This window comes from Phragmites australis, chromosome 21 (assembly GCF_958298935.1).
Source record: "Phragmites australis chromosome 21, lpPhrAust1.1, whole genome shotgun sequence".
NCBI classification, from domain to species: Eukaryota; Viridiplantae; Streptophyta; class Magnoliopsida; order Poales; family Poaceae; genus Phragmites; species Phragmites australis.
In genome coordinates this window covers 22735697-22761058 of record NC_084941.1, presented here as the reverse complement: position 1 = coordinate 22761058, position 25362 = coordinate 22735697, and the positions used below count along the sequence as shown (strand labels likewise).

The 25362-nt window shown below is 42.0% G+C and overlaps 1 protein-coding gene across 1 annotated transcript; it reads right to left on the bottom strand.

The window, feature by feature from the left end:
- Positions 1-9567: 9567 nt before the first annotated feature.
- Positions 9568-11612, bottom strand: LOC133902906 (cell number regulator 4-like). Its single transcript, XM_062344228.1, has 4 exons — positions 11474-11612; positions 11264-11335; positions 10651-10869; positions 9568-9949 (listed from the first exon to the last, which is right to left on the bottom strand). The coding sequence occupies exons 1-4, from the start codon at positions 11607-11609 to the stop codon at positions 9885-9887; spliced, it is 492 nt and encodes a 163-aa protein (XP_062200212.1). The 5' UTR covers positions 11610-11612; the 3' UTR covers positions 9568-9884.
- Positions 11613-25362: the final 13750 nt, after the last annotated feature.

Here is a 25362-nt window from a genome sequence, read left to right as displayed (position 1 = left end):
GGAACTGACACTAATGTGCCTGCCAGCCTAGAATTGGCACTAATTATCAAAATCAATCTCCATTCCAAATTGAAATCAACACTAATATGGGTTAATTGTGTCAGCTCAAAGCTAAAACCAATATAAATATATATGCTACTAGTAATCTACATCAAAAATAGACAAAAGAGATACTATATAAGTGACGGGTCGCCAGAACCCGTCACTTAAGAGTCATAAGTGATGGGTTCTGTTACGACCCGTCACATATGTAGCCTCGGTTCGGAGCCAAACCATGACCCGTTACTTATGACAGGTCATCAGTGACGGGTCATAAAGTTACCCGTCACTGATAACATTAGTGACGGGTCATCTTAAGTTAGGCATCAGTGATGGGTCTCCCTGAGCCAGTCATAAGTGACGGATGATGACTGATTAAGAGTCATAAGTGATGGGTCATGTTATGACTTGTCACTAATGACTCGACTCTATTATTAGAGCTATTCAGATACTGTTTTTTCTTACTTAATTTGTCCAACTAAAAACTAAATGTATTGTGCAGATCTGAAAAGATATTGTGCAGAAAGGTTACAACCATACTATAGCTCAACATTTACGCATAAAAGCACAAATGTAAACACTAAACTTATAACCATGCTATAGCTAAGATTCAAACCAAAGAGATATGAGACTACAAAATTTGTAGAAAAATGCATCAACAAGTTACAACTTATGTTTAGCCTATTTCATGAATAAAACTGGTGTAGGGTACGAATAAGAATTATTGTACATTTTTGCTCAAGTTTGATGTAAGGGATGGCGGCTGTGGACACAAAGGCGTGTTGCAAAAATGGTGCAGAAACTTCAGGGGGCGAGCACTCAATCTTCCAAGCTGAATTTGACCTTAAAAAATTTGCTGAACTTGACAAAGTGGGGGAGAAACATATGTAAATTTTTCTGTAGATGTCCATAGAGTCATAAAACATCGATATCGGAGTCCGTATGCAAAAATTATGCCCGTTTAATTGAAGGCGCTCCGGATCACCTATTGGCAAAAATAGTCATTTGTGACTGTTCAAGATTACAACCTATCACTGTTGTATAGTCATTAGTGATAGGTCATGATTATGACCTGTTACTAATGACCTTCGGCAGAAAAGGTTAAAATGATAAAATATCTAGCTTCATCAGAATTTATGCGCGCGAGCGGAGGTCGTTGGTTCTATTCCCACAGAACGCAGAGTATTAAAATAGTGTGAAAAATAGGAAGTGACCCGTGGCGAGTGGTAATGGCTCCTACGTTGGGATGGCTCGAGTGAACAAATATTTTTATGACTTTTTTCATGTCCATAAACCATGAAAAACGTTCATCAGTCATTAATGACGGTTCAAGATTACCTTCATCAGTCATTAGTGACGAGTGAAGATTAGTGATCCGTGGCGCAAAACGTTCAGCAGTCATTAGTGACTTATCATAAGTGACAGGTCACGGTTATAACCCGTCACTGATGACCTTCATAAGTGACGTGTCATAGTGACCCGTCACTTATGAAGGTCATTAGTGACGGGTGCGGAACCCGTCACCTATGATGATTATCACCTGTCACTAGTTATCAGTGACGCGTTTGGGGTGATGGGTGTAGGACCCATCACCTATGATGATTATAACCCGTCACTGAAGGCATTATTTTACGTAGTGGTACCAGTTCCATGTTCGTAGTGAGATCTTCGAAAATTCATAGCAAATCCATAATGAATCAAATGGACATGATCTTTGTATAAAGTTGTAGCTCTCGATAAGATGCACAACATAATTTGTAGTTGAAAATATTTTCATTTGATGCAATCTAGATTCCCAAATAAATGTCAAAAAAGGAAAATATAGTTAATATGATAGTGCCCACACACAGCATTGTGTGTGGGCACAAATTAAATATTTTCAACCCCGTCACTAGTGACCTTCATTAGTGATGGGTATCTTTCAACCCCGTCACTAATGTTCTGCCATCAGTGATGTTTGTGTGCAACCGCCCATCACTAATGACATGTCACCTGTGACGGGTTTTTGCCAGAACCCTGTCACTGATGGCATTCTTCAGTGACATGTGATATTGTCACCCGTCACTAATGTGCTGAGCCCCCTGGTTTTCCCTCTTTCCTAGCTACATCCTGAAGCAAAGTCAGGATTTAGCAGCCGTCTTCTCCTGCAAACATAATAACCCTGCATATCCACATATCCACGTCAAGACAAAACATTGAGATCACTCAAGTTTACATAATAACATCAAGATCACAAATTACATAAGTCACCTTGCTTTTTTTAGTTCACTAACAATACCATGCCATAATCAAAACGTACAATGGCACAAGTCCACATCAAGATAGTACAAATACATAAGTCTAAAATAGATCCACAAATTACATAAGATTCAGAACGTTGGGTCCCAACAATGGAACTTGCATCTCGGATAGATGACTTTGGTCATTATGAATGAGGCGATCCTTCCTCGAATGTGGAAGAGTGCAGCATCCTCGATGTTGACGTCCGAAAAACTGTATTCCTATTGAATGGAAGTAGTTATGAAAAAACTATGCAATTAGCTTAAGCAAATTCATTTTATCATCGGATATTAGTAATGAATTAAAGTAGTTATGAAAAAACTATGCAATTATCTTTCATCTTGGGATTTCAAATCCTTTGCTTCAATGGTGTGCAACATGTGACGCGCAACGTAGAAGCCGTAGGCATTGCCCTGTGGTTGTTGATGGTACTGGAGAGGAAAAAAACCCATCGGTTCGAAGGGAAAAAAGAAGAGTAGTAGAGTATTTGCAAATATGTCTCTTCTAGCATTTACCGTGACGAAGCTCTTATGTGTCAGTGTGCGGGGTTCCTTTGGATCGTACTTGGGATCATAACAAATATACGTGTCAAAAGCCTTACATGCAAAGAGGGATCCATTAGTCAACATTTGGAAAAAGTTTGAAAAGTTCAATATTTAACCTAAGTAATGAAGAACTTACTCATCAAGGATTCATTTGACCAAAGTATAGTCACGTTCTCCCTTGTCGCCATTAGGTCCTACTATTGGTCTTACTGAATCAAGGTACCAGACCAAGTTCTATTTGGGGGCAATGACCAGCAAGATCCAATGGCCACTAATGTTGTGGGTGGCCATCAGGTAGCCCTTCTTCGAAAAGTGACTCATTGCCCTAGCCTCATATACCATAATGAATTTCCTATCTTGTTCCATCAACGAAACCATCATAATTAGGGGGTCAAGGAATCCGAAGGGCTCCTTCTTCCTTGTTTCTTGCACCAAGTGTCTACGAATAAGAAGTTAGTTAGATTAGAGAATGTAGTATAATTAATGAACATCTAGTTTGAAAGGGCTTATAATGTGAAACATCGTTGTCACCCCACATCCAGGGCATCGAGGTTGAAGAGGTCGTATAAGTCGTTGAAGCTCACGATGAAGTAGTTGTCCCCATTCAAGAAGTGACAATATTGGTACTGGACGACAATTGAAGTCTTCCTAGCTCTACAGCCTTGCAGGTAGTAATTATGCTTCTCGACACAATATTGTCCTACCCTCTGAAGTGGATTTGCCGGCAGCAAGGGCTTCCCAAATTGGAATTTTGGGTTAGCCTTAGTCCAAGATGCTCCTATCTCGCTCTTCTCTACGATTGAGTCCTTATCTAAGTGCTTGGACTTCTTTGGCAGTTGCTTCTTGGACCCTGCTTGGACTTCTTCTTCTCTAGCCTGGCCTCAGGTTGCCTAGCTGGAGATGGCAAAGTTGGAAAATGCGACATAGCTGGCTCATCTCGAGGTTGAGGTTGGGGTAGGGAATGCGGTGCACTTGAACGTCTAGACTGATCAATCCTAGATTGTTCCAGCTGCACCAAGATGGCCCCCTTCTTTCATTGTATCCTTTGAAGACAAGCTTGACCCAGTTTTTGGATCTCATCATTGGGAGCGGGGGATGGGCAAATCTGTGTCCACGGCATTGTCATGTACAAAATCCACAAAGACCACAGTATAGCCAGGACGTATCGGGACCGTATGTAACACTGGGACCTCTGGATGCACCTGGCCCTTTGCAACCACAATTTGGTACCCACCAGGTCTTATAACTAGCGAGCATGGCGTGGGCCCACCGAGAAGGTCTATTGTATCCGGCTCCATAGATAGACAGAAGGCAGGTTGTTCGACCGTCTTGGAGGCTTCAATACTCTTCATTCCAACAATGGGGCTATCAGTCATTGGTGCACTTAGAATTACGACTCCCTATGATGCAAACCTTTGCAGGAGGTATTGATAAATGTTATCCATGATTGTCTGGGTCAATGCATGCAAATCGATTGTACCTGAACCTCTTCCTCTTCTTGTAAGTCCCAACATGTTAGGGGAATCCTATATACCAGCCCTAGGAACTGGACACGCCTTGCACGCGACCTAGGTGCTCAAGGTTTCCCAAAGTTGTGGAGAGCTTGTCATGTTCGCTGACCTGGTGAATGAACCTTCAGTAGATTCAGCTGCTATTTCTTTCACCTTTTGAGCGACTGACTGGGTTTCGCAGCTTTTGAAGGTGATTGCTCTGCTTTCTGACAGCTGACCCCTCGCTCGCGATCATCCTGAGAATTGCAGCTAAGGATTCTTGTGACCTTCGTTGGCTAACTTTTCATCCTCTGCCTGTTATTTCTCCCTTTTCCCTATGTACCTGGTTGTGCCCAAGTTGTAGTTATGCTTGTTCTTTGCTTGAAGCTGCTTCTTTTCTGAACTCTCCTTTTGGAACGCCTCTAAGCTCTTCAACACCAAAAAAAACTTTCCAATCTTCCCTTTCATATATGGGTACTTGCTGAAGGGCTCCAACCCTTTTGCCATATACTCATTCACAAGCTTGCTCTTGTTGCTTCTCCATAGTTTGACGATCATTTTCATAGCTACCTTGAACCCCTTCGCCTTCATGTTCTCTGGGAACTCCAGAAACGTATTGTCGCCATCATTGAACAAGGTATTCTTTTGATCCACAGTGAGGTCATCGAACTACAGAATGATCAATGACACCCTTTCCTGAGCATTAAGACTTGAGAGCTTCCGCAACCTCTGTAGGGCCTTCTTCTCCATAGGTATGCCATCATCATCAATTTCTATGATGCTAATCTTGTCCGTTAGCCACTTTGTTTGTGTCCCTGGCCTTCGTACTCGAGCACCACTAGCACCTGCTTGTGCAGACATCTGATTGGGAGATTGTCCTTCACCAGAGGATCATGATGAAGACTCGTTGGCAAACATCTAATAGAAACGACATAGTAGATACAATTGACATCCAAATATTAGAAACTATATTCACTTTTAGGATTTTTTATAAATATAAATTAACATCCAAATATAATACATGTTATCTATGGCGAAAGATCCTAATTTCTACATAGGCAAAGATATGTCCTAATCCCATTCCAGTATATGTGGTCCGAGTAGGTTTATATGCTCTTATACAATTCTAGAGAAAATTTCTGCAGCATCTCCCCACTGTTCTCCTATTACATGTCTCGATAATGAGTTAAAAGGGTGTGTATTCGGAGAATAGCAGGGAGATTGCCACCGAAATTCTCTCTAGAATCGTACAACAACACAGAAACCTACTCGGGTCACATATCCTCGAACTGTCCAAAATTCGTGAATAATTCGAAAGTATCTTCTTATAAATATAACATGTTGCCAAGTTATATTTATAATCAAACACTCTCGAACGGGAGACGTATGTGATGCAAACTAAATTCACTTTTAGGATTTTCTTACAAATGTAGTTTTAATTTTCTAAATCTTAACATCAAAGAAAAAATAGATAACACAGCTGATAAGCATGATCTTACAATGATTTAATAACATTTCACACAGATAAACATTGAATATCATGTGTAAAGAAAGAAATGAACATCATGTATGTATAAAAGATAAAATTGCGATAACATGAGCAAATATAATAATATTCTGCAATAAAAAATACATGAGCAAGTATAATAATATTCTGCAATAAAAAATACTTGAGTATATACATACAGTATGAAAAGGGCTCCTACAGGCCAATCCGATAAACACGCGAAACAACGAACGTCACGCTCGGTTAACTGCGGCAATGCTGCTTCTCTTTTTCTTATCTTTTAATCTACACTGGATATGATAGCAAATAATAGCATTTCTGAAAATTGCAGAATGAAAGGTACAACTTCTGTGGAGATGCTACATTTTAATTCCTACTGCAACTGGGCGTAAACGCGACGGAAAACAGAGAACAAAACATTTCTCTGTTTCCAAACCATAACCCATCCTCGGGCCACAACTGACAGAATTGTACTCCAAAAATTCTGAAAGTTTGACACCAGCTAAAAATTCCCATTCTCTACAACTTCCTGAAACTGACCTCGAATAAGGCTGTCTACAAAAACCTGACACAGCAACATAGCAGGCATCCAACATAGAGTACTCTCAAACTACACATCCAAAAATTCTGAAATTTATACAAAAGCTAGGTTTCAGAGTTAGATACAACTTTCTAGTTAACCATTTTCGCGGAAAAAATCATTTAGATAGCTCAAACACACTGAACAGTAGAACTGCCCCGAACGACAGCACACAGAAACCCTGAAAAACATGGCGACGGGTTCCCTAACCTCCCAGTAGATGATCTATGCGCTACAACACTACTACAAGAGGGGGAAAAGATGGGGCTAAACCCTAACCTCAGTTGCACAAGGGGGAACTCACTGGAGACGAAGAAATCACAGTGGCAACCAACTGAACAGCGACCTGGTCGATGATCATCTTCCACTTCCTTCACCGCAGCACCTCCCAGTCTTCACTCCTCGCTGCAATAGCACCACAACACCACCCATACCATGGCAGCCCCCAAAAGATGAGGAAATCAGAGGGGAACAAGCCCATACCATGGGGAAAAATGAGGGGAAGGATGAGCGCAGGTGGGGCGGCTGCCGGCTGAAGGGAGTGGAGGCACGAGCGGGCAAGCTTCTGTTGGCTGGAGGGGCGGGCGGGCTGGTCTGCTTCCGGTTGGAGGCGCGGGTCACCGCCGGCATGGTTGCAACTTGCGATGGCAGCTGGCGCCTAGCAAGATGCGAGAGCCAAGAATGACGGATGTCGTCGGGCGGCAGCGTCAGGAGGACAAGGGCGCTCGGGGGTTAGGCAAAATTGGAAAGGAGAGGTTGGGCGCTAGGGTTCGAGTTGTATATAGACTAGTCATTAGTGACGAATTATAGCTATCACTCATCACTAATGACGTTAACATTAGTGAAGGGTTATAGCTATCACCCGTCACTAATGACTTTTACATTAGTGACGGGTCATAGTTGTCACCCATCACTATTGAGTTGACTACCCGTTACTAATGACTTGGACTATTTTCTTTTAAGAATAGAATTTCTTTTTTTCTTCTGATTTAATTATTTCCTTTATGAATTTATTTACAATTAAAAAATTACGATTATGCACTATTTAATTGCAATATTTTTTGATCATGTGACAAATTCAATTATGAGTGTTAGAAATTAGTTACAGCTAATTAGAAATTAGTATATTAGTTAGCAATTCATCTAAACTTAGATAAATTCATGAAAATTCATCTAAACTCATGAAAATAAAAATTCATCAAAATTCATGAAAATTCATCATAAGTAATCTAAATTCATCACAATATGATAACAAGATACTAACAGATGTCTTAGAATCAAACTTAGGGTTTCAATCCATATGAAATTCAGACTTAACCGAATATTACAAATATTATAAATTTGATACATGTTATCTATGGCGAAGGATCCTAATTTCTACATAGGCAAAGATAGGTCCTAATCCCATTTGAGGATATGTAACCCGAGTAGGTTTATATGCTCTTGTACGATTCTAGAGAAAATTTGGCAGCATCTCCCCGCTGTTCTCCAAACACATGTCTCAACAATGAGCCAAGAGGGTGTGTATCTAGAGAACAACAGAAAAATACCATCGAAATTCTCTCTAGAACCGTACAAGAGCACAAAAACCTATTCGGGCCACATATCCTCGAACTGTCCAAAATTCATGGACAATTCGGGAGCATCTTCTTATAAATATGATATATTTTATAATCAAACACTCTCAAACGGGAGACGTAGGTGACACAAACTAAATTCACTTTTAGGAATATAATTAACATAATTGCGCAATATACATATCAAGATTTGGGAGAAGGAGCACAATTGTTGATTCCAACTCAAACCCTAGAACCCACCAAATAGGAGCAAGAGGAAGAGAAAAGAGGTGGGATTCAAATCTTCAAATGCCATGGGACAATCCACATGTATCAAGATCTGGGAGAAGGAGCAAAATTGTTTATTCCAACTCAAACCCTAGATTCCACCAAATAGGAGCAAGAGGATGAGGAAAGAGGGGTGGGGGATGCAAACCTTCAAAGCCAAGGGACAATCCAAACTTTAAATCACCAAGATTTTGATTGGTCTTCAACCGAATCGCCAAAAAATCGCCCCCTGTGCCAAGCAGCCGGAGGACAGACACTGTCTGGGTAAGCTGCTCGACGCAGCGAAAATAACCATCACTAATGAATCAATCATCAGTGACGGGTGTAGTTATCACCCGTCACTAATGCCAGAGTCTATCTTTTGTGAATGTGCCGTCTCTATCCATCATTAATGAGTCTATCGTTAATGACGGACTTTTATGTGAGCTATCACTGTGGTCTTTAGTGGTGGATGATTTTCTCTCCCGTCACTAATGACATGAGACATGTCTCATGTCATTAGTGACGGGTCTTAGCCGGGTCCTAGCCCGAGGTCACATTAGTGACGGGTCGTCACTGGTCCCATCACTAATATAACATTGGTGAATGTTAATATATGCAATGCTTAATGGGTCATGAAGGCCGTGAAAACAAGTTTCGGTTTCAATTTTGTAGTGAGATCGAAATTCATAACGTATTCATATGGAGTTGGATGGAGACAATATTTATATAGAAATTGTAACTCTCGATGGGATCTATATCTTTGTGGTTGATCATTTTTCCATTTGAAGCATCTTAATACTTAGATAATTGTCAAATAATTTGGACAAGAAGAGTCAAAAGGAATACATATGTCTTTCAAGACAAGAGTCTCACTGACTGTTAGGGGGAGTCGCACGGTGTTGAGAGGTCGTGATTTCAGCTCCTAGGAAGCTCGTGTGAAAAATAGGGTGACTTAGTGACGAGATAGCATGACCATGTCGGGACTATATACTTTTTCCCCCATTTCTTAGCACCTTATTTATTCATTCGGATAGATGTGTCAGTTAAAAAACCAACATTGATGTGGGTTTTGATGGTAGCCTTCACTCCCTCTTAGCTTTGATAACCTTCCTTCGTGACACTTATCCATTTCTTCCACAAGAGTACGATAAATAACCAAGCAGTTCACCTCTTTGGGATCAAGAAGATTTAGTCACGGACTATCAGTGCCGAGTAATCAGTGTCAGATCTAAAACTGATATTGATGAGATTTTGGAACCGATACTGTTCACTTGTTCTGTAGTAGTGAGCTTTTTGAGAGTTTACGGAAACTAGCTTGTACACTTCATACATACAGGTTAATTTACACCACGACAACTTCTAGTAACTTAACAGCAGCCACACATTTAATTGGCTATTTGCATCATCTTCGGATGCAGAGGCCAGGATATTGTTTTATTCAGTTATCTAAAAAACATCAGATCTAGGCATGGACTCCATTTATTTACTTATTGTGTAGTCATATATACTACATCACCATATACTACATCACCATATGTAAACGTCTTCTGCCCAACATAATAAGCATGCACTGATGGGAAACATCGGATGGCCTCTTGCTAGAACACTGCTGGTATGTCAACGCTTCATATCTTGCATCGGTACGGGTGCCGAGGTCATCTTCTGCGAGTTCACTCCCCATCCTTGAAAAAATTGGCAAAAAGAAAAAGAACAACGCATTACATTAGCAATTAAAATTGGCAGGGAAGCTGGAAGGCGCGAAGTAAATCGATGACTTAAAGCCACTTTTAGAAATAGAGGGCTAGTTGATGATCCGGACTTGATGACCACGATCGATCATATAGATGGCCCGGAACATATCTCAGTGGAGGTCGTCGGCGCGACGGAACATAAAGATGAAGGAGACTCTGATCGTCGTCGGTGTTGCCGTCGTCCCCGTCCCGGCTCCCCACCATCCGCTGTCTCTGCAGTGCCGGCCACATGCAGCGCGCCGGCCGGCTTGCCGTCGCCGATCTCTTTGGTGCAATATACATGTTCTTTTAATTTCCATACATGCAGCTACATTAATTTAATACGTGCATCCGTTACAAGGAATACGTATGACCAACCACTTGGAGTCTAGTCCTTTTTGCAATCATCATCTTCTTTTCTTTTTCCCTTGAAACTGCATTTTGCAATCATGTTCTTTTTCTTTCTTTGTTTCGACCCACTTTTCCCAGTCGTATTATAGCAAGTGTAGTTTTCCTTTTGACGTAAAGGTTATCTGACTTTAAACTTTCGATCTAAATGTTACATGTCCAAAGCGGCGTGACTAATATAGTACATACTCCTCCAACTGCAAATCGTCATGTACATGAAAAGAACACGATGCATGCATGCTTACCTGCTGCTGGGTCCACGCCTCTGTTTTTGAGCTCCCGGTACATCTGGGAGAGCGCGCAGGGCTCGCAGCAGAGGTGGACGCAGCCGTCTGCGCAAGGCTCCTCCGGCAGGCCGTACGCCGCCCGGAGCTTGCTTCTGTAGGAGCAGGAGTAGATCCAGGGGAGCAGGCACGGTCCTATGTGCATCAACCCACAGTAGATCGCGCCCGCCAAGCCGCAAGCTGCATCCACGCTTATATCCGTTATACCAGTGTGATAACTTCGGGTCTATTTGGCAGAGCTCTCTCTGATTCAAATTCTCTACGAAGAGTGATTCTTCAGAGGAAGTGATTATGTGGCTGAAAGTGATTCTCTATTGATTCTCTAAAATAAAATATATAGAAAAGTGATTCTCTGCGGGAAGTGAATCAGGAGAAACTGTTTTTTTAGCTTTCAACTTTTAGCTCATTTCATAGAATCACTCCCACAGATTCTACTCAGAGAACTAAAAACTGAAAGCTGCTGTTTGGCAGAACTTCTCTGATTCCAACCGAGAAACTGCTCTGAAAGCTCTACCAAACAGACTTCGCTCCTATTATAAGAGTAGATACAGCGGCATATATGGTAGCAACTTACACGTGTTTCCCCTGTCTACGGTCTCTGCGACCTGTCCGACGACCACGCACGGGCAGAAGAACGCCGGCCAACCTGCACGAATGCCGTAACTCAGGTTTGGATCGCGACAATTTCCGATTAATTGGCCACAATTTAGCTGGTTCTTCTGGATTAGTTTATATAAAAATGGCCAAGTGAGAGTCGATCGGGGGTCCGGGTGAGACGACTCACAGCTCTTGCAATCGCTGAAGCAGCCACACAGGCCTGTGCTCCAGGCTGCAGTTCCCGCCGGCGGCGGCGGAAAACCGCTCATCTTCAACTGCAAGTTTGGTAAGCTAGCTAGGCGAAGTGTTACGACGGAGAGCATAAGCATATATGGCATATTTATAGGCGCGGTCTAGCGAGGGCTAGGGGATGTTTCCACATCCAAAGTTCAAAGTCAAGGAACTATTGTTATTATTTTAATTATACCATGAGTCTTCACGCTCGCTAGATTCTTTTTCTTTTGCAGGTTTCGTTATAATTATCTAAGGGATATGCTTTCTTTAAGGTAGTATCATATTTTGATATGTATTTTATACTCAACCTGCTTTCAAGTTTGACATTCTATATATCAACATGGTCTCTTACATGTAATCTTTTTTAATCTTATGTCACAACAAGAAAAACTCTCATCAATGTCGATTCATAGACCTTTGATAATCAAATAGTGACATTGATAATATAGCCCATTATTAGAGTCGGTTCTAAACTAGAACCAATATGTTAGTATTGTTAGTGTCTACTCTAGTTTGGAACCGAGACTGAAAATGAGCATCAATATCGGTTCCAAATTAGTGTATCTGTTCCAACTTAGAACTGACACACTATTAGTGTATGTTTTGGATGAACCACTCCTATGTAGCCTTTTTGTAGTGCGTTAGTAAAATCCAGTAAATATCGCTTCTATTATAAGAGTTGATCATTAATATGCTGATACAAATATGGTGATATTATTTCTTTGTACATTTGTAGTCAAAAATTAAAATTTGCATTGGAACGACATCTCTTTGCAGTCTTGCAGAGGGAGTAGGCTAGACAAAGTTTTGCCGTAAAATGCCCTCAAGTATAGACTGTCCTAAGTCTTTTTGCCATTTATTAGTAAGATCAACAAGTGCGGCGGGTTGTTGATCTACCGCCAAAATCTTCACATAACGAGTGGGCCGGTTTGCATTGTCACACGTGCTTTATACAATGTATGTACAGTAATTACAACTTACACACAAAATAATTATTATTTTATACTAGTGAAACATGCTTGCGTAGTACTCCCTCCGTTCAGAAATAGTTGACATATTTCTTTTGGACTCGGTCTTCGAAGTTGAATTTTAACTAAGATTTTTTTACAAAATATATCATTTATAGCTACAAAACCTATATAGTGTGAAATCATTTTAAATTATGAATCTAATTGTATAATTTTTATATACTAGATATTCTTATAATTTGATTAAATATTAATTAAAGTACACAAAGTTTGATTTTTTCAAAAAGAAATACGTCTACTATTTCTGAACGGAGGGAATATTGTATTTTGACAAATATGTTTATACTCACTCTGTTTTGCGCTATACTCACTCTGTTCTCAAGTTTACATATTTGATGCTTTTAGCTGAGGTCACATGTGCAAATCCCAGAAAAAAAAAACAAAAAATATCTAGCATATAGCTGGTGGAATCAAACAGCGGCCGGCGGGCTAAAGGGAGGATGCTGGGGTTCATGATAATGTGACGTGTAGTCACCAGCTCGGATCACGCCACGCCTGTCTATGTTACTGTCGCTGGTGTGGATTCGATGTAACACAAAAGTCAACAGGATAGCGATGTCCTTGGACAGATAGATTCCTATGTGAAAGCAATAATTCAGGCGAGTGTTGTAATGTAGTCTTTGTGTGAGATGTATTAATTTGCAGCAGAAGAGAGTTCGAGGACCACAGCTAACAACTTTAGCATCTCCAAATGTTATCTCCATGTGGCCTTTCTTTTGAGCCGAAAAACAGACGAGAATCGTTCCTCTGGGATCTCAATTCAGCAAAATACGAGGCAGATATGCTTGACTTAGTAAGGTCACTAACAGGTCTGTTTTACCATCCTCAACTCTTTGAGAGTCAAAGGCTGCACCGGATGTGTTCTACTTGAGAAAAGGAACAAGTGTTCTATCCCTTAAATGAATGAGGGAGAAAATCTATTGGCTTCCTTGTTTTCTAAGAGACTACATATGTACCAAAATATATTAGATAGCTAGTTAACGACTCTGCAGTGGCTTAGATTTCATCATTGTGCTGCCAAAAAGGTAAATCTGGTGGGAATTTTTTTAGGTCAATGGAAATACCCTGGTCTACTTATGGTTGCCTACGCCGCCTAGATTTTATGTGGTGGGATGAAGAGTTTAAATATGTTGAGAGAATTCTGTATGCATAAATTAATGATACCGAAATCCTCGATCTACCACTGAAAAGTTGTTGGTCCTTCCGATGCCACTACTTCAAATTTTTTGTTCCTTCTGTGCCACTATCATCACTTAGACATGAAATAGTTGTTACGTGGTGATGGAAAAGACACGATTGCCCTTCAGTCAACAAGTCCTATCTTCTGTGTCTTCTTTCACTGTTTTCAGTCTTGGCTTCAGGATCCAATTGTTGAACTAGTTCTCAAAAAATTGTTGATTGGTTTCAAATTTGTCGGGAGGAGTGTTCACTAGATAAAGATCTAGTTAATGTTCAGTTGTTCACCACCCCCCATAAAAAGCACATTCATTTCGTCAGAATTTCATTTTTTTGTAACAACAAATCATATACGCGTGTGTGTGGCAAAAGACTGATGACATGTGCAAAGGATGTTTTTATTGTCCTAAATTGAAAGCAAATGCATGGAGTATACATTAATTGGATGCCTTCACCCCCCTTAAAACCAAAATAAATCAGCTAGCGCTGAAAGAAGCAAACTATCTACATACAAACAAACCAGCAGCCACCCGGTGCATTGGCCAATTCACCCATTAAAAAGTGATTATGGGGACAAAAGCATTAGACTGGAGAATCGAATTAAACTGAAGAGCAAATTTTTATTTGCCTTTTTCCTGAATGTGGGTATGCTAGGCTTGTAGGCTAGCTGTCCTGTCCACAAAGAGCAACTAGCTTATGAAGCTAACAATGACTACTACACAAATCAAATTAACCACAAATTAAATACCAAGGAAAACACAGCAGAGAATTAAGTAGCAATTGCATCATTGTTTGCTCAGCTGATGATTAAGCTATAAATATAAGCATGCTTAACTGATGAAGACCAGGGCCAGTTAGCGCAACCACTCTTCTTAACCACAAGATAATTTATGCCAGCAAGAACGGATGCACGGATCAGGCACCGACCAAACTTTTCCAACAACCATAGCTCGAACTGAAACTGCCAAATTTTGCGCAGGTTGTTGGAGTTTCCGCCGCAGATTCGGAAGCTCAATGCACCACCGTGAGTTCAACATACACCTGACGCACCATTGAGGCATGACATGGTACTGGATATGGGACACAGTAGAGACAGTGGCCACGCATCTTTGTTCATCCGGAAACATGTCCAGCTAGGAGCACCAGGGGAGCATTTAGGGTAGCTAGCAGGAACAAGCAACCTCAATGGCGAAATCGGGCTCTGTAGCGCATTTCAAAATTAGCGAAAGACACAGATCCAAGCATGTGTTTTGAATATCACCATCAGTGCTAAAGCAAACATGGACTTCAAGCCGGGATTAGCAGCGGTAGCAGTAAATGTGCATTTGGCGACGTACTGTCCCTTCAGCCCCTTCAGGTCTACCAGCAAATGACTTGACATCATCCTCGCATAAATGGAGCTCTTTATCTATGATCTATTGACTACTCTTGGTTTATCTGCTGGATCTCCTCCATCAGAGCAAGGTTTAGCAGAAAAATTCCTGAAACCCACTGATTAGGCAACAAATCGATTTCGCAGTAGGAAAAGAAAGTAAATATGAAGTCTGCATGTTACGTACTGCTTTAGGAGAGCAGTCTACTACTGGTCTTTCTGCTGCACTTGAATTGTTTGGAACACTGAGTTGGTACGCTACTAGTTGCCTGACGTCCATCAGCAGTCTACAGGTGGGCATGGTGATTGAACAAATGGTGAGTCAGCTGAATGGAATGGTGTCCCGGTCTTGAGCTGAAATAGCAATAATCTACTGATCAGCATGAGGAGAATGGTGTGAAATTTGTGGCGATGATGCTTGGGGATTTTCCGGTGACGAAATTGGGAAAGCACCACTCTGTTTCAATTGCTGATAGTAGTTACTGCATGGGCCCAAAGTGCTGTCTATAAATTCCAGATTTCATTCCAGAACCTTTAACTTGTTCATTAATTTCAGATTTCACTTGAGCTCCTTGTCTAACCTTTAGCTCGTTCACATCAATTCCAGAATGAAGATGTGCAGTGGAACCTGCATATGTGCTTGCTGCTCTTTCTGTATTTGCTGCTGTTGAAGCACTTGCTTTTGCTGTAACTCTTGAAACATCCGTCGTCTCGTTTTCTGACTTCGCATAATGTGCTGCTAGCTCCTGCTATTGCTGCTTCAGCTGCTATAACGAACTTGCGTTTTCTTGAATCGAATTGGCATGAGGCTGCACTCAACTCATTGGATTGTGAGATAACATGCTTACTACTGGACTGCTGTTGTCTGTTAATTGCCACCTGCATGGGCCCAGAGCTTCCCTGCTGCAGTAGACCGCTCACTGAACCATGCTGCACATAAGAACGACTACTTCCTTTAGGAGCTTTTTTTATTTTTTATTTTTTATATTAAATATTTAAATAAACAGTAAGATTTACAGAAATAGACGTCTACCGTCCTCTGCCCTTTCAGAGGATGGTAAGAAAGCCACAGTGGCACGTCCATCCCTTGCTGCCCTCTCAGAGGGCGGGTAGGGCCTACCCCCTCGGCCGCCCCTTACCGCCCTATGAGAGGCGTGCAGGGAAATTTGTTTTTTTAATTTTACTTTGTATATGTCAATTTGAAAAATAGTGTACATTCATTTGGTGAAAAATGTTAGTTGTCGATATTTTGGAAATTTTGGATCGATGTAAATTTGTCGATATTTGTTTATGTATTTGATGTAAAATTGTATGTGTTATATTTTAGTGACGTATTGTTGGGAGGATACAGAATCTAATTTTTTGAACAATTGTAGATGTGAAGCACTCTTAGCATATTACCCGGCACGGAGGTTACATACGGTGACAAACATTACATGGGACATACGGTGACAAACATTTCATGAAACACTAACCATAAAGACACGATGACAACAAATGGTGGCATGTACGGTACGTCTAAAGACCAACCTAATAGCGTGCTGCTGCTAATCCTAACATACCTTAGGGAGTGAAAATATGCCGGGTTACATTAGATGCTCTCTACTGAATGCACCTAGGATATTTACCCTTTCTCAGGGTATCGAGGTTAGTCGCTTTAGTGAGATGGGCCCTCTCCCACTTCCTTGCCCTCTCAGCTTCGCGGGCTTGAGCCGCGGTATGGTCCTGCGCTACCTTCCTCATGCACTCCTCTTCCTACCGCTTCAGCCGTAGTTCCTCCTGCTGTTGCTCGTACTCTCGGCATGCGTACGCTTCCCTCCTCTATCACATGCTCATTTAGACCCACCGCTTATGGTCTTCATTTTGCTCCATGTCGAGCCTTTCAATGAAATCACAGATAGGTGGAGGAGACTGGATAAATAAAACAAGATGTGAGATTAGTAAAACAGTGCGTGAAATCAGGAACAAGATGTGGAAAGTGCCACATGACTGATCTATGTCTCTAAGATAGGCTTAACACTGAGGGAGATTCTTCATAGAAAGAATATGCACCTCCCATCCTATTGAGACGACCAAGACAGAGGCATAGATGTTATGGAGCTATATAGATGCTATGCTTGTTCCCAGCATCTAGCCAACAAAAACCAGAGTTGCAAATGCAAAGCCCATGAGCTCAAACCAACAGAAAAACACGTACACGAGTTTACAACTCCCTCTCTCTCTAGTCTCTCTCCTCAGTTAGCTCACAGAGAGCACATAGCTAGCTGTTGTAGCTAGTTCTTGTGCGTGCATGCACATAGCTCAACGACGAGGAGGAGAGGCACGTAGGTAACTACAGGTGTGTGCAGGAAACATGAAAGTTAAGATCGAGAGCTCCAACACCGTCAAGCCGGTGTACAACGGCGTGGCTCCGAGCACCGATGAGAGTGTGCCTCTCAACGTGTTCAACAGGGTGACATACGATACACACATTGCTGTCATCTACACGTTCCAGCCACCGAACCCACCAAACGCCGTGCTGGAGCAGGGGCACTCGCCATGTACCGAGAGTGGGCGGGGCAACTCGGCGACGGGCCTGATGGTAGGCCGGCTGTCCTGCTCAATGACAGGGGCACGCGGTTCTTGGAGGCCACCGTGGATGCGCCTCTAGCCTGATCGATGTCGTGCAAGCCATCATCGGAGCTGCTGTGGCTTCAGCCCAGCATCGACGGCCCTGTGGAGGAGCTCTTGCAGGTGGGGAGGAGATGGGGGGGAGCTGTAGCAGAGTTCTTATGAAGTAGATGGGGACAAGATGGAGGGGGAGGAGTGGGGTGTACCTGATAGAGATGGGGTGGGCTGGAGGAAGGCGACAGCGTCGGGTGCTCAGAGGTGGTGGGGCTTTAGGGTGGCTAAAGATGTCCAAATGGACCGTGCAACATGGGCCGACCCGAGACACGACACTGTTGGCACGGCCCAAGCACAGCCCAGCCCAAGCGTAGATGGGCCGGGCCGGCACAGCACGAGGCCTCGGGCCGTGCCTAGGCCAAGCGTGCGGCACGGTAGGCCGGCACGGCCCGGCCCTGATATTTCAGGCCGGCACGGGCACGGCCCAGGCCGGCACGGGCACGGCCCGAGCACGCGACGGCCCGGCATGGCACGGCCCGGGCACCCGACGGCCAGGAGGCAAGGCTGGCACGGCTGGCCCGGCGCAGCAAGGCCAGCACGGCACGACACGACCCAGCGCGTGAGGCATGGCCTAGCGGGCACACTGCGGCATGGCCAACCCGACACGGCACAGCCCAGCAGGCACACCTGGGCCGGCAGTAGCCGTTGCGGGCCCAGTCGTCACGCGGGGGAACAACAGGCACGCGGGTTAATAGGTAAACGGGCCGGGAATGGCCCGTTTGACCCGTTAACCCGATATTTTTTAATTTTATAGCCGTTTTGTGACCGTTTGAACTCCAAAAAAAATACAAAAATCACCATTTTTCACCTATAAATAGAGGAGCACCTTACCCTTACATTCCACACCAGCAACACCATTTTCTCTCTTGTTTCTTCCTCTCATTCTTGTCTCAATATTCTTGAGAATTAGCAGTAATTTGGCAAAATTAGTTTCAATTTTTGCAAAAAATCCAAGCAATTCCAAAACTGTCATCCTGCTGACCTGCTATCTTGAAGTTGAAGAAATCTTGGTGATTTTTTTGCATCGTTGTTCAGTCTTATTTTATTATTAGTTTTATTACTTGATTATTTCTAACTCTGAATATTTGCAATTTTTTTAGTGTCATTCAACATTGATCATGGATGTCGGTGATCATGATACATCCATAGATCATGATTTTTTTCTCCAAGGACTCACAGAGGACTACGGCCCCTTTGATACCAGTTCTGCAGGTAATGATGGACCCAACGGTGAACCTCTGGTTGGTTCACATGTAGGTGACACAGCAGCACCTCCATCGTCAGGCTCTACAAGTGCGCACACATTAGCAAGCACCGGGTCTAAAAGATCAAGAGCTGGTACTTCCGAAGTTTGGCAAGACTTTGAAAGGTTCTACAAAGAGGAAGATGGGTTAAGTGTCAGGTATGCTAGGTGTTATATTTGCAAACATGAATTATCTGCAAAGCCCTCGGGTGGAACGGGGCACTTGAAGAGGCACGCCACAAGTTGCAAGCGAAAGAGTGGAGCAGCCATGAAGCAGACGTTGTTGCAGTACAACCCCGATGGCTTTGTTTGTCATTGGGAGTACGACTCCGCCAATGCTCGAAAAGAGCTATGTCGCTTCATTGCAAGAGTGGATCTACCACTCAATATCAGTGAGTCTGCTGCATTTGAAGATTGCATTAAGCAAGCTCATAATCCTAGGTTCACGCATGTTTCTAGACAGACAACTAGTAGGGATATGCTAAAATACTACAATGCGTGTCATAGCAAGCTTAAAAAAATATTGCAAACATGTACATTTTCAGTTGCTTTGACCTCGGACACATGGGCAGGTAGGGCTAGATAGGATTATCTTAGTGTGGTTGCTCATTTTATTAATAATGATTGAGATTTAGAAAAGAGAACAACAGGTTTTCGGTTTATTGACAACGCGCATACTGTGAAAATATTGCTGAAAGAATATCTCAAGTAGTTGCAGACTATGGTCTCACGAATAAAATATTTTCTATCACTTTAGATAATGCCGGTGCAAATTCTAGAGTAATGGATATTCTTACTCTATTGTTTAGTACCTATGCTGAATCTTTCTTGTTATATCAGCGTTGTGCTTGTCATATTATCAATCTTATAGTAAAATCCGGTTTGAAGAGGTTGTCGTAATACCTAGACGATTTTCGTACTGCAATGTCTTTTATGAACTCCTCTAACCAACGAGTTGCAGCATATAAACAGTATTGTGTTGCAATGGGTGTGCGTCCACGTAAGTTTGCTATGGACATGCTGGTAAGATGGAACTCTCCTTTCTTTATGCTCAAAAATATTATACCATATAAGAGCACATTTGGTGTGTTTATTCATACACATTACCATTAGCATAGGAGTCAAACTTTACTCACGGAAGCACATTGGTATGTTGCCGAAAGGATACTGGAGTTTCTTGAATTTTTTATGATTCAACTGTGAGTTTATCAGGAGTTTATTATCCAGCATCTTGTTTAGTAGTGCATAATTTTGTTGAAATTGCTACTCATTTAAACAACTATGAAAATGATAATCTTCTAAGAGATTGTGTAGTTCCTATGAAATCTAAATTCTTAAAGTATTAGAAAGAAATTCCTTTGTTGTACGTCTTTACCTTTATTTTAGATCCTAGAGCTACAATTGCAGCTTTCTGTAGAGTTCTCGCAATTCTAGGTGATGCTCTTGGCCACGATTATTCTAATTATTATACTAATGTTCGTTCTAAGTTATTCGAAGTTTATAGTAAATATGAAACAAAGTATGGTGGAGTTCACCTGCAACGACCTCCACTAGCACTCACATCAAGTAAGAAGACAACGTGGGGGAAAATATTTGGTGTAGGTTCTTCATCAAGAAGTTCAGACTCTTTGTCACGATCATCTACGAGTGCCGAAATTCCAACATCCGGAGGGAAGCCAACTACCTTCATCGACAGTGACGTTATCAGCTATGAACAAGAAAACTTTAATATACTGCAATGGTGGGATGAGCACGAGACGAATTATCCAGTGCTTTCACTATTAGCGCGAGATTTGTTAACGGTTCCTGTATCTACATTTTCTTTTGATGCTGTGTTCAGTCTTACTGGAAGGATAATCGAAGAGAGAAGAAGAAATCCGTCAAGTGAGATGGTTCAAAAAGACAAAGCTGAAGCACGAATGCAACACACTGCAAAGAACACTGAGCTTGAAGAATCATTCCAAAATTTGTATCTAGATGTTGATGAGAACGTGTAATTTCAAATTTTCTGAGCTAGGTTGTACTCTTTTTTCCTTTGCTAGAAAGGTTTTTAATGAGGCAACCTATCAATAAATCTCATTTTTAGAATTAATTATGTGTCCCTATTATTTCTAAGTTTTTTATTTTATTAATGTTTTTTCTTTATTTTTTCGAAAACGACCCCCACAGCCCCACCCACCTCTCGTCTTGGCCTATAAATACCATCTCAAACTCCATGTGATCTCATCGACCACTCATCTTTCTTTTCCTAGTTGCTAGCCAAGTAGCGAGTTGCCACTTCACATCAAGAAATCAATTCCATATTTCAATTCATGGATCAAGACGCCAAGAACTCGCGTGCAGGGTTATGGGTGTGGCAACATTTTGAAAAGGTCTAAGTGTAATATATGCAGCAATGAATTAGGTGCCAGATCTCCAAATGAAACGAGACACTTGAGGAAGCATATTAAATATTACAAGCAAAATTCTGGGGTTTCTAATGAAACCATGTAATTTTTGGAGCATAATCATAGGTTTTACTCTTTTTCCCTTCTAGTAGAAAGGTTTTTAACGAGGCAACCAATCAATAATGCTCTTATTTATTTATTTTCTATAATTTTTTTGATTTTTTGGAATTTTTTTAGCTATTATTTTTTCATATTTTCCTATTTCCGGAGTGCTGGTGGGCTGAGCGTGCCTCCACCGTGCCGGCCAGGCCCGTCGTGCCGACCGTGCCGTAGGCCGGCCCGGCACAACACGGTGGAAGATGGGTCGTGCCGTGGGCCAAGGATGCAGCACGCGGGCCGGCACGGCACAACCCGTTACAGTAAGTGGGCCTATCGGGCCGTGCCGTGCCGAGTTGGGCCCGTGCCAAGCCGGCCCGAGTGGCCCATTTGGTCATCTCCGAGGGTGGCGAGGTGGACAGTGGCGTGCGGAGGAAGGCGACGGCACTGGGCTCCTGATCCTCTAGGACGATGGCAGCGAGGTGGACAGCGGCGCGCAGAGGAAGACGACGGCGCTTGGTGCTCATAGGTGGCGGTGCTCTAAGGGCGACAGTGAACCCTAGCGCGCGGGAGTGGAAAATGACTAGGGTGCGAGAGGGAAATGACTTAGGTGGAGAGCGCGCAGGGACTACATAAAGGTATATAGGTGACGGGTGATAAATTTCACCCGTCACCTATTATAATCACCCGTCACTTATTGTAAGTCATAGGAGATGGGTGATATTCTTAACTTGTCACCTATATCTCACAATAAATGACGGTTGAATATAGTAAAAGGTGACAGGTGATTTTATTTACCCGTCATTTATTATATATAATAAGTGACGGGTGAATAATATCACTCGTCATATATAATAAGTGATGGCAGCCCTTGTAATGCTAATTAAATAGACTTAAAATATGCTCATAATTTCATTAACTTCGATATAAAAAATGCATATGAAAAAATTACACAGTAGCTATATATATTACCCATATGAACAATAGCTATATAAAAAAACAAAATTAAAAAACATAAAATTCAAATAACTTGAAACCTAAAATTCAAATTTGAATTAATAATATTACATATTTGACATTAATATTACAAATTTAATATATATAAATTCAAATTTAACATTAATATTATAAATTTGACACTCAAATTCAAATTCGTTGTTTTTGTGCTTTCTTGACATGGATCCCTTCGTTATGGTGGGAGCCCAAGTATGGAGTTTTCTCTGTCGGCGAAAGGCGTGGCATGATTGCAGTAGCAAAAAGGGAGATTTTATCGAATTGATTGAACTCCTGCTCATCAACGACGTTTGCAACTCCGACGATACATCTTTTTCCGGCGAGAACCACATAGCATTTCTTCTTTGTTGTGTTAGTCACATAAAAGACTTGGCGAACATCTTTAGCGAGTACGAAGGGTTCAGACTATATCCGACATGTTTGAGATCAATGCTAGTGAATCCATACTTGTGATTAGTGACGCCCTTTGCCCCCATGTACCCAACGGCACCAAAACAAGGCTACCTTGAATCCCATGTAGTTGAGCTCCCAGATATCCTCTATTTGACCATAGTATGTGCCCCTGGCATATTGTTGTCATCAGCATCTATACGGACACCACTATTCTGGTATATGCTCTTCTCATCTTAGGCAACCGTGTAAAATGTGTATCCATTTATATCGCACCCTTGATATGTCATAATTGTGTATATAGGGTCCGATGTCAGTTTTTTTATTAGAGCACTTGTAGGAGTACTTGATTGTCTGGTTCGATCTCAGAACTAAGTCATGAACCTTTGCATGTGTTTTATCACAACCCAAGCTTCAGTCTGCCCTGGATTCTCTTCAAGTAGCATCTGCTTGTGCTCATCGACATATGGGCATACTTCGCTCATTTGCCGCAGCACCAGGAATTGATCTTGGTCGTATGCCTTTGGATCATGAGTTATTGCCCTCTTCTCCAGAACCCCTACACCTGCGAGCCTCTCCTCATGGCGAGACTTAAGCACGCCAATTGGGTTATTTGGGTCAATATACTTAACAAACCACTCCAATGCCTCCTCCGTCACGTAACCCTACACGATGCAACCCTCAGGAAAGGCTCGATTCCTTATGTGCAACTTGTGAATGCCCATATATCTCTCATAAGGAAACATGTGATGCAGGAACACGGGGCCAAGGTAGTGTATTTCCTTCACAAGGTGAGCAGTGAGATATACCATGATAATGAAAGAGGATGGTGGAAATACACCTCAAGAATACATAGAGTCTCAAAGTGCCTTTTTCCTAGCTCCTCCAGCGCGTCTGGATCGAGCACCTTTTATTCAATTGCATTGAAGAAAAAGCACAGGCTCAGGATAGCCTTGCGAACCTTAATTTGGAGGATGTTCCTAATAGCTACCGCAAGCAGTGACGTCATCATCACATGTCAATCATGGGACTTCATCATGGCAAAATTCATTTTCAGGTCTTTCACCGAAACAAGTCTTGCGATGTTAGACGAGTAACCAGAGGGAACTTTCACATTGTGCAAGAACTCGTAGAATTATTTTCTCCTTCTTGGAGAGAGTGATAGCTGCTGGGGGTATGTATTTTCCTCTATTCGTATCATGTCCATGGAGCTCTAGCCTTAAGCTCATTTCTTCAAGGTCAGCTCGTGCGTTCTCATGATCCTTTTCTTTTTCCTTCATTTAGAGTAATGTACCGATTAGACTCTCAGAGATATAATTCTTTATATGCATATTGTCGATAGAGTGTCAAACATCTAATTTTTCCCAATACTCTTGCTCGAATAGTATTGATTTATTGTTCCACATTCCTTTTTGTTTATCGTCCTTGGAGGATCATTTTTGCTTGCCAAAGACAGCATTGATATTCTTAACATGATTGTGGACATCTTCCCCACTGAAATGCCGTGGAAGTAACACTTTCTCCCTTGTGCCATCAAACTGCTTGTTCATGTTTCGGTACGAATGCTTCCTGGGAAGGAAATGTCGATGCCACATATACACTATTTTCTTTGAATTGTTCAACCTCAAACTGCATGTGTCATCTAAGCAATGGGGGCAAGCTTCACCTTTTCTTTTGCTCTGACCTGACAAGTTACGAAGTGCTGGTAGATCATTGATGGTGACGAACAACATGGCATGCAAGGTAAAGTACTCTTCCTTTTACTGATCCCAAACCTTGACGCCTTCCGACCAAAGTTTCTTAAGATCATCGACTAAAGGACTGAGGTACACATCGATATCGTTGCCAGGTTATTTTGGTCCTGATATCAAGATCGACAACATAATGTATTTTCGCTTGTTACAAAGCCAGAGTGGAAGGTTGTAGATCAATAATACAACAAGCCAGGTGCTATGAAAGGTACTCATGTTACCAAATAGATTCATACCATCTGTGCTCATAGCAAACCAAATATTTCTCAATTCTTCAGCAAACCAACCAAATGTGGAATCAATGATTCGCTATTGAGCGGAATCCGCCGGGTGCCGTATCATTGCGTCGTTCTTACGACCCTCTTTATGCCAACGTACCAATTGGGCCCCCTTTTTATTGGCAAACAAACGCTTTAGACGGAGAATTACAAGAAAATACCACACCACCTTCCTAGGAGGCCCTTTACTTTTCTTGCCTCCATCCCTGTCACCACTGTCATTCTAGGCTTATATCGATGGGTTTCACACATGGGGCATTGATCCAGCTCTGCATACTCTCCACGAAACAAGAAACTATCCTGCTTAAATGTATGTATTTTTTCTATTTCAAGTCCTAAAGGACAAATTATCTTCTTCGCGTCGTAGACACCCTTGGGCACCAAGTTAACCTCTGGTAGCATGCCCCTTAAAGTTCCCCTCTGGCAAATCCAGCAATACTTCA

What these genes read in the sequence shown, in the direction of transcription:
- LOC133902906 (XM_062344228.1), bottom strand. Translation starts at nt 11,609, where the DNA reads ATGCTCTCCGTCGTAACACTTCGCCTAGCTAGCTTACCAAACTTGCAG. An exon ending in CTTCAGCGATTGCAAGAGCT is followed by an intron (nt 11,336 to 11,473) that starts GTGAGTCGTCTC and finishes GCATTCGTGCAG; the next exon opens with GTTGGCCGGCGTTCTTCTGC. An exon ending in CGTAGACAGGGGAAACACGT is followed by an intron (nt 10,870 to 11,263) that starts GTAAGTTGCTAC and finishes GCGTGGATGCAG; the next exon opens with CTTGCGGCTTGGCGGGCGCG.